The 14971-nt window shown below is 35.6% G+C and overlaps 1 protein-coding gene across 1 annotated transcript in view; it reads left to right on the top strand.

The window, feature by feature from the left end:
* The first annotated feature begins 2061 nt into the window (after positions 1–2061).
* LOC117408873 (potassium/sodium hyperpolarization-activated cyclic nucleotide-gated channel 1-like) overlaps positions 2062–14971 on the top strand; it is an 85255-nt gene continuing 72345 nt past the window's right edge. Inside the window, exons 1-2 of the mRNA XM_034014251.3 lie at positions 2062–2908; positions 10172–10595. Of these exons, the coding sequence (XP_033870142.1) occupies positions 2553–2908; positions 10172–10595 (780 nt within the window). The 5' untranslated portion in view covers positions 2062–2552. The remainder of the gene's footprint in view (positions 2909–10171; positions 10596–14971) is intronic.

Below are 14971 nucleotides of genomic sequence, written 5' to 3' on the forward strand. Positions count from 1 at the left end.
CTTTAAGCATACCAACATTTAGCATGTCAAGCTGTGGTTTGTTTACATGGTCAACTTTGTTGCTGAATTCCAAAATGCTTTTAACATCAAAAATTGCTGTAATGAAATCTGCTGAATATATTGGAAAGATATTACTCAAGTCATCACAATTTATCAGGATGGCATGGACTGTTACTATAGATATTGTATGCCAGGACAGCATGCTTTTATATCCTGCAGGTATTGCTTTCTAAACATGGACGGAACCATGTAATATTAAAACGAATACAACACAGAATTGAGTGGGCAGTATTAATAAAGGATAGGGCGTTGGATTCAGATAGATAGGATGATAGTTAGGATGAGCAAGGGCAACTGAACCTTGTTTGTGGCAAGTCATAACACAATACATCTGAATAAGTAAGTGGAAATTGATTAGAACCAGAGCGTATTGATTACATAGTACTGACAGTAATGGAAATATCTACTGTGTAATAGAAATGGAAAATACAAGTGTGGTAATATTTACAGATAATTTAAAGAGGGCCGTGCTTGCATCCTCATTCAAGATTCTTATAAATAGTCCCTATAAATAAATAATAATTTAGGTCTGGAATTACTCAATGTGAATTACTCAATGTAGTGTTACACACATCAAGTAGCCAACAATACACACATGTTAGCAATATATAAACAATATTCAAAATGAAAAGTCTGGAAGCACTAAATGTAATCATTAAATGAAATGATTTCTCAAATGTAAACTAGAAGCTTAACAGTATGTTAATCTGATTTCTATTCAAACAGACACATTAAGATCTACTCTGACAGACAGAAAGATGAAACCGTGTAAACAGACCAAATGTGAATGTGAATATAAAAACCAAGGATACAAATGTGTGTGCAAAGGGGCACAACTGTCATGGTTTTGGATAGTGAAATCCATAAGGCTTGGGAACATACAGATACTAAGCATTAAGGGTGTCAGAATGTGTGAGTCAGTGATAATGAGGTGAGAGAGAGACAAGAAGAGCCTGCAGTCAAGGAGTCATAGGCACTCGTTATAAAAAGGTATCAGTGAGTGAAGTGAAAGAAGCAATGTGGTCTCTAAACTCTGGCAAGGTCACTGCTTCCAGCAGATTTCAGTAAGTTCTTTACTAAAACCACATTCAAATCGAATATTGTACTATATGTTAATTGATGAGGAGAAATAAGCAGTCAAAAAGTGGGAAAAAAAAGATTTCCATGTTCCTTCTGTTTTCCTTGTGGAAGTAGCAAAACATCTAGTGAATTAAGACGGATCTGGATGAAACTCAAAATAATATATTAATATTATTTTTGTGTATTTTTTTATTTAATGTTTAGTTATCACCGTGACCACGAGGGAGTTGTGGAGTGGCAACATCCAAATGAATTATTCAAGCCAAGTTTTCATAAATCTAAATCATTAAGGTTATTAATCTTCTCTAGAGTCATTGGTTCAAATCATTGACTTGAAATTAAACAAGTCTTGGTTAAAAAAAGTGTATGTAGAATAAAGAGATCAACCATATTGTACAGAGTGAATATAAGAAAGAATTACAATAACTGTCCTGCTCTTCAAAAAACATTATACTATGTTGGCATTCGGATTTATATAAGACAATAATATAACTGTGGGGGACCTTAGAAATATCAATGTAGTTGTAGAAACTGTTAAGAAGGACATGTATACAAGGTACACAAGGACTATAATTAGTGGTTAAGGACATGTTAAATTAACGTGCTTTGCATAGGAATGTAATAGATAAAAAATAGAACAATACGCAGCAGAACAGCAATAGAAAATGGTTGCAAGTGGTCAAATGGTTACAAATTATATAATAAAAGATAAATACAAAAAGTGATTGATTAAAACTAAACACTGAGATATAAAATCATACAACTATAAGGGTGATAAGGACACTGCTGCTGTACCCTTGAGCAAGGTACTTTACCTACATTGCTCCAGTACAAACCCAACTGTATAAATGGGTAATTGTATGTAAAAAATAATGTGTAAAAAAAAAAAAAAAAAAAAATGTAGTTGTATGTCAAAAATAATGTGATATCTTGTAACAATTGTATGTCTGCTAAGAAATAAATAATAAGAATGTAAAATACACCTTAATGCTACTTTCAGATTGTTTACATTGCCTGATTAAAGCTACTTTCGGTTTGTTACATTGCCTGAATAAAATCGAGCCTACAGTACACCATAAATGGAAACAATTATGAAAGATTCTATGCTAATACTAATGCAAGCTGTTATTCGTTATCAGTCTGCGCCCCACACTCACCCAGGCAGGAAATCAAGCAAGAACACTGAAATTTCCATTTCTAACAGTAGGTGGCAGTAGCCTAAGACATCTGATCTGGTGGATTCACCAGAACTCGTAGCCTCGGTTTGCAGCAGTTGCACAGCAGGCAGTGGAGCTGATCATTTGAAGGGCATCAAATGAAACAAGAGGAGAGCTTGCAGCGGGTCCTCTTGACTTCAGTGTGGAGCAGCAGTAGACTGTCTTCGAAGCAGGGAGACATTACATTTTGAAAACATGGCAAATAAATCCAATTCATTCTCCAACAACAAAGAAGAGAAATCAGATGGAAATAATGCATTTCAAAGGCAAGATTCGATACAGAAGAACAGTATGGGAAGCCAGAACATAAAAGACCATGTCAATTCCGTGGGTTTTAAGATGGATCGGGAGGAAGCCATGGTTGGGTTCGATGATCTGGACGGGGCAGCGAGACAGCACGGCTTCATGCAGAGGCAATTCGGAGCCATGCTACAGCCCGGGGTTAATAAGTTCTCCCTCCGTATGTTCGGCAGCCAGAAGGGGGTAGAAAAAGAACAAGAACGGGTCAAAACTGCTGGATACTGGATTATACATCCCTATAGCGATTTTAGGTAAGGAATCGAAAGTCACCTTCTCACGCCGTTGCTCACATTCAGTTTGCTCTCTGCAGTAAAACAGATTTACATGGTTTAATGCCCCCATTTTAACAATGCCGATTTGCAAGTAATATAATCTACTTAGATGACTGTGTTTTGTGTGTGTGTGCGTGTGTGTGTGTGTGTGTATGTTTGTGTGTGTGTGTGTTAACAATACTGTATTATTGTATCTGGTGTGGTTGAGTTTTAAAAATGAGATGCCCTTGTGGTTCAAATTGGCGAATGTCATCTTGCATCATAGCAAATAAGCACATAAATAAATACACAAGTAAATAAATACAATGGGAATCACATGTTTTGGTATCACTAGCTTAACATATATTTTAAACATAAAATAATATATTATTATTAGCTTAATAATAATCATTTGGGCAAAAAAATGCACTAAAATGAACAGACATTAACATTTCACTATGTGTTCCGAATGATATTGGTGGGTCAATTTATTTAACATTCTTAGCTTGGATACCTTTATTGTTTCATCCTTTTTTGCAGATTACATTCGATATCTCAATACTAGTTTTCACCTGTATCGCATTAGCATGATGCTGCAACACCTCCCTCTCTGCATTCTGAAACACTTCAGAAGCGCTATGGTAAAATATTCTACTTTCATACACGGTGTCAGCCTTTACTCGGGTTCTTTTAACGAGGTTGGCACAAATAGCTACATTATATGTCATCTACATGTCGCAACTCCGTTCAGTCCAGATCATATATACGTTTTGCTCACACTATTTAGATTTAATGTTCAAAATCAAATGTTGTGTAAAATCCGTAGACTGATTGTAAAATGCGTTTACAGTAAAATAGTTTATGTTTCAATCTGCTACCAATTTTATGGACACCATCTCTTATTTGCCATTTACAATATGTCACAAATATAATATAAATGAAATTACCGTTACCGCAAACATGATATGCAGAATACAATATTCTAGGCGCCACAAACATTTTTGTATGAGATAGGAAAGATATACAACATATATAATTCTAAAAACACTGAGTCAATGTAATCAAAAGCTACATTCAAATTAAATTTGAATCACATTCTAGCATTGCGCTAATACATGTGTTACATAATTGGAGATATGAAAAACTGCATTGTCGTATAACCATCGTGGAAAAACAGACAGATATTGGAAAGGTTTCTATAGCATGAACAATACTTGGCAGACCCTTAACTGGGAGCTATCCGTGGTGCTGAAATGTCTTTCGATTCACAATGAGGATGATTTACTGTACATTTAAAAAATAAATATAGTTTGAGACATAGAAGAAAAGCCACGACAGTTCTAGTGAAGTGCAACTCAAAGAGTAAGAGATCTTTTACGTAAGCGACCTTCTATGTAATATTCAATTTTGACGACTCCCACTTTGCTATGTGGTGAGCGGGTTATTACTACCTACTGTAGTCATTCCTGCAATAAACCGTAATCGATCACCGCAAAATAGTCCACCCCTTTGAACCACCTGACGCTAGTATTTAAATCGACGGTGAACTGGTATTAGAGGAATACTGTCCAGCAACAGTCTGAGATTAGCTACACAATGCCTTATGCATCGCAATCTGATACCATTAGACATACCCTTGGTTCAGTAAATGAACGCAATGGCTTAATTAAATAATTAAATGGCACAATTACTTCCTTTATAGTGCGAGTAAAAGATGACATCATTAAAATGCGTTTGTGTGTGTTATTAACAAAAAAACAAACAATATTACAATCTTTTTTGATAACTCACGCATAATTGCTTGAACTTGGTCCTTAGGAACGACACAGAACACAATTGTGGCGTTTTATCGCAATTACTTTACGCTGCAGATGTACTGGTCCTGATTTTTTTTAAAAAACAAAAACAAGGCTGAGTTAAAATAAATAATGTTTTATCTTTATTGTACTATAGCACCCCCACACCCCAGCCCCCGTGTGATGTAAGGTTCAGTGGAACCTATTGTATAGACCTGCGTTTAATTTTTTCAACGGGAATATTTCAACTAGATGCAATCTGTCTTAAAAAATGTTTGAATTTTGTACAGGATTTTAATTAAAAATAAGTCTAAATTAAAGTGTTTCTTTTATAAATAGATAAATAGTCTAGTGTCGTTTTACAGGTTCCTCCTGTAATTGTTTGTCCATTAGTAAATAATGTAATACTTATTAATACGCTGACTGAAGTACAATATTCTGGACACATAATCAAAGTATGTAGATGTCCTATTTATCAGTTGCTATTTTATGCACTTCACACTACAATGTTATGTACTTTCAATTTATTTATTTATTTATTTATTTATTTATTTATTTGGGGGGGGGGGGCTTTTGGGGTAAAAAAAGCAGTGTGATTTAGCAGAATAATTATTTGTAAGCTGGTATGGTCTGGTTGGAAGTTGTTTTGTGGGAGGATTTGTGGGTGGAGTTCAGATGAACAGTTTAGGTATATTTTATATTTCTGTATTTTGGATTAAAAAAACTCGGGAGTAGCAGAAGCATCGAAGGCTAGTTAAAAAAGGAAACAACCAGGTAAATCTTAATAATCTTTTGTTTTAGTCTGGAGAGATTTACATGTGCATTATTTTTACAGGGATAACATATAATTAAGCCAGCTGACAATAGTACATACAGTAAATACTGAATGTGTCTTTGCTACTTACAGCATTTATTCATTCAATTGCATTTGTGCCTGTCAGTTATGAAATGCAGCACCTGGTCTACTGTAGGTTTCAAAATATCAGACTACTTCAAATTAATGAGGTTACTTTTAAAGGGATGGCACGCATATATACTTTTTTTATTGATTTGAAAGTACAGTCTAGGATGTAAGTAACATTTTCAGTTTTTTTAAGTAATCTCCTGAACTGGACATTACCCAACTGAAAAAGTATGTTTCTTATTCCAGAAAATAAAGCCTTGGTAACAAATAGGTTTTAAAAATGTACAGCTGGCAAATAATATTAATTATTTACATAGCTAACTTTATGTTTCGTAGAAGAAATTGCTCCATATTATTATTTTTGTTTTAAATAATAGAAAGCTGTAAAGAGGAATGTTTTTTTTTAAACAGGGCACAAGCTAGTTTACTTTGTGATAGGATTCTTTTAAGTGTCTATTTTAGTGCATGTGCATTCCAGTTTATCAGTGCTTTGTGCATTTAGGCAAGTTCATTGAAGCTACAGCTCCCACACTAACACTTTTTCCCATCACCTTTAACCTCTACATAGTAGGGCTGATTTAAAAAAGAAACTACTACTTTAGTACTATCATGCAAGTCACTTTGGAAATCTATTTACAGTTTAACCTATGTGTGAGCCTGTCAAATGAAGATTCTGCTTTTTGCACAGATACCTTATCCTTTATGGAGACCTCACACTCCCCAAAAATCAAACAGAATTAGTATGATTAAAGATTATAAATGTGTGTATGATCAGTGAGTTTATATTTTAAAATAGTGATTTGTATATTACAGCTTAAAAAATAGCAGTCGGGTATTTTGTACACCTACCCATTAAAGCGTATAGTTTTTTTATGGCATACAGATTGTACAGCGGGTTAATGCTCATTTTTTTTATACCTTCAATAATTCTGTCACAATTTACTGTTAAAGAGTTAAAATTTGATAGCTAGGTAGAAACATTTATCTGGGTAGGTTGGGTGTATACCTCTAGTTTGTATCTGGCTAAGATCACAAATGAAATGGATTTGGTCAACAGTGTGCATTAGTCAACATCACATAACTACTACGCAATCTGACACGGTTGGCAGTCTCTGGACTGCAGGGGATTTTCAGGTCAGGAATAAGTGTGCTTGCAGAGATACCAGAGTTAAGCTCAGTTGCTGTGTTCCTCACCTTTCATACTAAAAGCACTAAACTAATAAACATCTGTGAACAGGCTGGCTGTATGGGGTGACGTAAGGCCAGAAAGGAACATACAGACAGGCAGTACTGGCGGGTCAAAATGAGACGCTGCAGCACTCAGTGTTTTATTAAACACACAAACAAATAAAAAGTTGAACGAAAACAGCACACGGCACTTTGGGCCAAAATAAATAGACAAACAGACTAACACTAAAGAAACAGTGGGCGAACAGACAAACAAAAGTACAGTGCTGGTGCTTCCAGCACGTTGTTGCAATTATTTATTTTCTCTTACTTTTTATTCTGCTCTCTACACACATTCTCCACTCACAAACACACAACCCTGAGTGAGTGCTTCATGCCTCTATATATACAGTTGTGCCGAGATTCAATTATTAATTAATCATTCACTTGAATCTCGGCACGTGAACTAATTTGTGCAATCCTGTGCTCACATACTATTACATACTTTATCTGCATGTGAAGCGATTATGCATCCCCGTGCCTAAATACAACTATATATTTTAAATCACTCATGTTACACAGACCCATTTATATCCCGTGCACCAATACATATACACCAACATTAACACACCACACTCCACATATAACACAAAATACTAGGGGCGGGGCACACTGCCACAACATATTTTTTTTGCCAACAAAAAAGGAAAGAAAAACTGCTGCAAAAGATGTCCCACCATCTTTAAAAGAACAGCCATTTACACTTTTGCATAAAATAACTGTACAACCCCTATTGAAATAATTGCTGCTTTTAGTGCAGGGTGAGGTAACAAGCCTGGTGTTAAGCCCATGTGTGACAAATTGGAGATCAACAGAGTTGCATTAACCTTTGCACTCCCACAGAGGAAAATCATAGCACTTCTGCAACTTACTGGTCAGGCAACCTACAGTTCAGGCAGAGAATTCCCAGACCTGGGCCCTCACCTCCAGAGCCTGGGCCCTTGCCTCTAGAATCTCACAGAAAGTTAGTTCAATATATTATATGAATATTTGCCTCAACTACTTATTCGTAAGGGGTCTGTGGTCACCTTAAGTCTACACTCATGCAATAAATATTAATTTGCTATTTATACCACTGTGGCGGAGTGTCCCGCCCCTATATGTATTTTGTATTATTATTTGTATTTTTGTTTGCGGTGCAGGTCAAAGCGCTGCGTATTTGTTATTGCTTTTATATTTTAAAAACCTCGTGAGGATGTGTGGCTGATCAGCTACTGATTATTTAACTAGCTGACAGTCACGCATCCTTACTAAACTTGTGCTGACTGTGGCCGAGGGGTAATAAGATAATTAATAGCTAGTTAACCCCTCGGCCAGAATATAAGAACCTGCAGCTGTCCGTGCTCGGAGGAGAGTGTCAGAGGCGAGACAGGTTTTGAGCGAGCGAGCGAGCGAGAGAGAGTAAACAACTGCTAAGTATCGTGCTGGGGTAAAACCAGCACGCTTATTTGTTTATTTATATTTGTTTGGCCAACGTGCCCTTTTGTTTTGTAGCGTTTTGTTGTTTGTTTAAATCTTTTGTTTTTGTTTAATTATTTAATAAAATTAGCTGAACGCCGTAGCATTTCAGCTCTCACCCGTACTTCCTGAGTCTGTGTTTCTGGTCTGTGACATCACCACACCTCACCACTGCAAGCCATCCTTCACAACCACATCAATATTATTTTTTTGAAGTAGAAGTGGCTTGGAGAATCATATTGACCCAAGTGAAGTTGAATGTATGCTAGTCACGTAAAATGTAGTAACTGTCTCTAGAAATACTGTTTATGTATTGTTCAGTTAAAAGACTTAAGCTACAATAAAAAATAATACTAATAATAATAATAAAAACCAAAAGGGACTATTGAGTTGATCTGAAAAGAAATATAAATGAGAATAGAAATATAAATTAAGACACTACTTAGATAATTAAAATAGCCTATGAAATCAAACATATTCAGTAACATTACACATGGGTCTCTTTAGTGTGCTGTATTCTGTCTGTAAAAATGTAAAACACCAGTAAGGGTCCAATTTTCATTATTTAAACAACATCTGTATTTAGATCTGCTACCTATTTGTTTTGTTTTCTTAACTGGCTCTAAAAATTACTTCATAATTTGTCCTTTTTTTCTTAGTTTCTTTCTTGCAAAGTTAGTGCTAATGCAAATTGAGAGACTAGTTCTCATGTACGGTGAGAAATGATGGCAGTGCCAACTACAGTGAGATGCCATGAGAGCTCTGCAAGTTTACCTGAATCCTGACCTGAACGTGCCCTGCCATCAGTCCTGGGCCTCTCTAAGCCATTTGTGGCAAATCATATGGTGGTTTTGTCATGTGATTAATGTCAGACACACACAGCAGGTCTGGAAGAATCTCCTTGTTACCCACTAAGAGCTTTGTTTGCCCAAACATATTCTAGTAGCAAAAGTAACAATTTTGGAAAGAGAAAAAAAATTATTTTGCTGTTATCTATCATCAATCATTTAGTCATGCTTGTTCCCTAAAAAAAAGAATGTTGCAAATTCATCTTAACTTTCAGGTGGTCTAACGTCCATTTTAACAACCTTCTGCTGAGTCTGATATTAATTAATTGGAAATTGAGTCTTGACAAGAGTGTAATGGTTTAAAACCTAGGTAGTTATACGACTAAGGAAATGACTAATGTGCCTGATTGATAGGGCTGTAATAAGGACACATAATATATAACGCTAATGGAATGGAAATGATAGCGAAAATAATAAGTCACGACACAATTGTGATAAATTGTCATTTAACAAAGCAAACTTTTAAAAATTCACCACAGATCCAGCTCCACATTTGCTCAACAATAACCTTGTGAAGGGTATGAAACTGTCTAAAAGGTGCTATTAAAATGTTTTATTGCTTAAAAATGGCTTTTTCATGAGCTTATATAGACTCAAATGATGGCATAATATGAAAACGTGTTCCAAATAAATTCAGGATTTTACAATGTATAGCAATTAGTAACTGCCTTGTATTGATATTTTTAATAGGAAACTGACATTGGTTTGTAATGTACCATACACAATGGTTTGAAATCTTAAAACTGTTCTTATATCTACCTAGAGTAAAAAGAGCAAGTAGTAAATAAATAAATACACAAAGGTGTTTTGGTCTCTAAAACCTTCTCACGTCAACACCATAGTGTCCATTTTCTTATTATGTTTCAGGTTGCTGAAAACTGATTATGTGATTTGTTTTACGACTGTTTGAATACATTGAAGACAGTGTTTCCTAAGGGAGTGGTTGTAATAATATTGCAGTGTTGCTTAATGGATTGTGCTGTTGTTGAGACTAGTTTTTATTTGACTACTGTTTTTTTTTTTTTTTTAGGTTTTACTGGGATTTGATCATGCTCATAATGATGGTGGGGAATCTGATAATCATACCTGTTGGAATCACCTTCTTTACAGAACAGACAACCACGCCGTGGCTTGTGTTTAATGTAGCCTCAGACACTATCTTCCTTGTGGACCTTGTCATGAACTTCAGAACTGGGATTGTCATAGAGGAGAGTTCAGAGATCATTCTGGACCCCAAAGTCATCAAGATGAACTACTTGAAGAGCTGGTTTGTTGTCGATTTCCTCTCCTCCATACCAGTGGATTATATCTTTCTAATAGTAGAGAAAGGGTTTGACTCGGAAGTTTACAAGACTGCCAGAGCACTTCGCATTGTGAGGTTTACAAAAATCCTCAGTCTCTTACGCTTGCTAAGACTTTCAAGACTCATAAGATACATACACCAGTGGGAAGAGGTAAGATGTGTTTAATTTTATGTTTATGCTTACATGAGTAATACTACTGTGATGATGCTGGCTAGAAAAGATGACACGCCTGTTTAAAAAAATATAAAACAATTATTAACAGTAACAACATTATTATTTTATCATCCAAATTGCAAAGACTGATTAAAAAAAAATGTGGTTTTAGCCATGACCACCAGAAAGATGTTTAAGATGGTCTTATGTGGTTCTAAGGTGACTTTGACTTATGCCTGGATGTGAACTAACTAACTAAAGGGTGTTGAAATGGTATATTTTATTTTAGCCAGGTATAATTAAAAAATGTGAAAGCAGTTCAATTTAAACAACAAAACAAGATGGTGGTAATTACAAGTCATGCTGGTCTATCTAAATAACATGCAGCATATGTTATCTACAGCTCAAGTGCTTAAATTAAGCTGGAGTTATGTTACGATGCCAGCAATGCAATGCAACTTCTTACTGTAAAAAAGGATAAAATAGAGAATTCACACTTCCATACCTACCTGTAATAAACCACAAGGTCAGCTGTCATTTGAACAGACATCATCTCTCTGCAGCAAGCACAAATGAACTGACATGCTGCGAGTGCTGGCTGGGAGCGGTCTGCCATGAATATCACATATTGGCATAAATCACCATGTGATGCATTCTTTCATTTCAAATAAGCCTTACTGGCAGCTGTAGTGGTTGCATAGAAAAAAACAATGATATGGCAAAGAGCTAGTGTACCAAGAGGAAAACTGGTAGAATGTATTCAGAATTTACTTGGTATTACCGTACTGTACTTAATTTTAATGCACTATATATGGGTGTAGGTCTAACACCATTATACTTCAACTTTTAATTACACTATGTTATCCACAAAAAGCAGAGTTAAGTTAAATAAGTTAAAGCTTTTGACCTCAAACTCTAAAAGAAAAAAAAAAACTCCAAATACATTTCTAAACTAATATCAAACATGCTATTTTCAAGCCTGTACATTGAACACATGTCTTATTTCTGTCTATTTAAAAACATGCAGTTGTCCTGTGGTGATGTTGCTAGTTTACACCGAAATTCCTTGAAAAATTAATACAGAGCCACTGTCATGTCTGTCAATTTGATTCCTAGCACAGATACAAATAAAATACTTTGACTTTCTATGTCTATCTTTTAGTAAAAAAAAAAAAAAACCACATAATATTTGCATCTTTCCTGTGTACATACTACTGAATTTAATATTAATTACTTACAGCATTGTTTCCTAATACTTTACTATTTATTGATAGGTCATTTGGGAATAGGCCAAGCATAAATAACCAATCGGTTTTCAATATTCTCCTTAATCAGCCTCTTATGAATGACGTTTTTATGCTACACATTTACTCTGCATTGTACATAAGAACATAAGAACATAAGAAAGTTTACAAACGAGAGGAGGCCATTCGGCCCATCCTGCTTATTTGGTTGTTAGTAGCTTATTGATCCCAGAATCACATCAATCAGCTTTTTGAATAGTTGAATCAGATCACCACAGTCTTCTTTGTTCAAGACTGAACAGATTAAATTATTTTAGCCTGTCTGTATACAACATGCCTTTTAAACCTGGGATAATTCCGGTCGCTCTTCTTTTCACTCTTTCTAGAGCAGCAATATCCTTTTTGTAACGAGGTGACCAGAACTGAACACAATATTCTAGATGAGGTCTTACTAATGCATTGTAAAGTTTTAACATTACTTCCCTTGATTTAAATTCAACACTTTTCACAATATATCCGAGCATCTTGTTGGCCTTTTTTATAGCTTTCCCACATTGTCTAGATGAAGACATTTCTGAGTCAACATAAACGCCTAGGTCTTTTTCATAGATTCTGTCTTCAACTTCAGTATCTCCCATATGGTATTTATAATGCACATTTTTATTGCCTGCATGCAGTACCTTACACTTTTCTCTATTAAATGTCATTTGCCATGTGTCTGCCCAGTTCTGAATGCTGTCTAGATCATTTTGAATGACCTTTGCTGCTGCAACAGTGTTTGCAACTCCTCCTATTTTTGTGGTGTCTGCAAATTTAACAAGTTTGCTTACTATACCAGAATCTAAATCATTAATGTAGAGTAGGAATAGCAGAGGACCTAATACTGATCCCTGTGGTACACCACTGGTTACCTCGCTCCATTTTGAGGTTTCTCCTCTAATCAGTACTTTCTGTTTTCAACATGTTAACCACTCCCTAATCCATGTGCATGTATTTCCTTGAATCCCTACTGCGTTCAGTTTGAGGATTAATCTTTTATGCGGGACTTTGTCAAAAGCTTTCTGGAAATCTAAATAAACCATGTCATATGCTTTGCAATTATCCATTGTCGATGTTGCATCCTCAAGGATTAGTTAGACACGATTTCCCTTTCCTAAAACCATGCTGACTGTCTCCCAGGATACTGTTACCATATAGGTAATTTTCCATTTTGGATCTTATTAGTTTCCATAAGTTCACATATAATAGAAGTCAGGCTTATTGGTCTGTAGTTACCTGGTTCAGTTTTGTCTCCCTTTTTGTGGATTGGTATTACGTTTGCAATTCTCCAGTCTGTCGGTACAACCCCTGTGTCAAGAGACTGTTGCAAGATCTTGGTTAGCGGTTTGTAAATAACTTCTTTCATTTTTTGTACTGCATATACAGTATGTTATTATCACTCACAATATCTTTATTAAACATTAAAATAATATTATGTGGATAAACAATTTTAATAGTATTATTAACCATGGAATTAGACGTTCAGATTCAGGTGTTCAGAATATGGTGACACACATACTAACTACCGGTAAGTTACAATGGAATCAGTTCTGTTTCTTAAATCTCTGTTGTCCTACATTCCCCAAACTTAGTACTTCTAAGCTTGGGAACAGGAGTTTTATATGTGCATGTACGTAGAGCTTCACACTAGCTACGTATAGCCTACTTAACATCATTATCAGATAACAATACAGTAGCTGCTGGACTAACAGCGGTGCTGCCATTTTATGGTAGTGAGATACTGTGCTAGTCTGACTGCTTAGGCCTTCAACAAACCTCCTATGTAGAGAGGGTGTGAAATAGCTGTTGTCTATTTAAGGCAAACTAAAAATGTTTGTCACTTTGACAGTGCATGTGACCTGCCAGATTTGTCTTGGGCACAGCTTAGTACATTTCCATTTTTATTCTACTGATTTTAAACAAAGATGTATTTGATACAATTGATGTTTTGTTCCAATTTGATAGAGTAGTTATAGTAAGATTGTATAGTGCCTGCCCAGAAGCGTGTGTGTGACCCCCATCCATTGCAATGCAGCCCACCACCCTAACCACTGAGTAACTTACTTACGGGTTGTTTGGAAACCTGTGTGCAGATTTGTAGTCAAGGGGTATACTAATGTTCAGTGATGAACTGCTTTTTTGGGCATGTTTTCTTCTTTAGAAAACTAGTTTATTGCCCAAGAGTGCACAAAGGAGAACCGCAAGTTCATTTTATTGCAAAAACATTATTACTGGGTAATTTGTTATGCTAAAGGAGCAGAGTGCACTGTAAGGGAGATGGGTTGTTAATTGAAAGGGCACGAAGTGAAAGTGTATTAATATCTCAGGGGAAAAGAGATGCTTAGGCATTTCGGATTAACTTGTATTTATTGCTCCAAGAAACAAAAGAGTTTAGATATTACAAAAAATACTGAATTTACTTGCTTCATCAATCCAGTCCAATCACATTGACACAGTGCAATAATAAAATAGCAGAACCTTGTGCAACTAAGTCACCTTCACAATGTAATTTCAACACATGATTGACATTTAAAAGGGTTGAGTTTATTCTGCTTTTATTAAACTTTTATTAACAACCTGATTCTAAGGGGCCACCTGGATGTGACATTTTGTACTTTCTTTATGTTGGGTTGTGTGAGATTAACACCAATTTGTCATTATTGTACTAATTATTATTATTATTAGTAGTAGTCGTAGTAGTACAAATAAAATTAACATTCAACTTGTATAGGATATATATGCATCACAACTCTCTGCATGATCGGTCAGCACAGCCTTACCATTTTTGCTATATTTGCAGCCTTACCATACAATAGCATTTAAAATAAATAAATAAATAAATGATAGTGAAGAAAATAAACTCTGGAGTACTATAACTGTGATAGAACAGAATGTTTCAGTATGTGTGAATCCTGGCATGATTCACAGTAACTGGCACATTCAAATTGTGATCAGGCATCACAGGAGATGTGCAAATTTCTGCTTATGAAGGGATGGCTGCCACCAGCAGGTGCCTCGGGCACTGATTTAAACTCGGGAACTGGCTGCTGTAAACTGTGCGAGGTGTCCAGAGGCTCAGGGGCTCAGTCA

Source organism: Acipenser ruthenus, chromosome 2, assembly GCF_902713425.1.
Source record: "Acipenser ruthenus chromosome 2, fAciRut3.2 maternal haplotype, whole genome shotgun sequence".
NCBI classification, from domain to species: Eukaryota; Metazoa; Chordata; class Actinopteri; order Acipenseriformes; family Acipenseridae; genus Acipenser; species Acipenser ruthenus.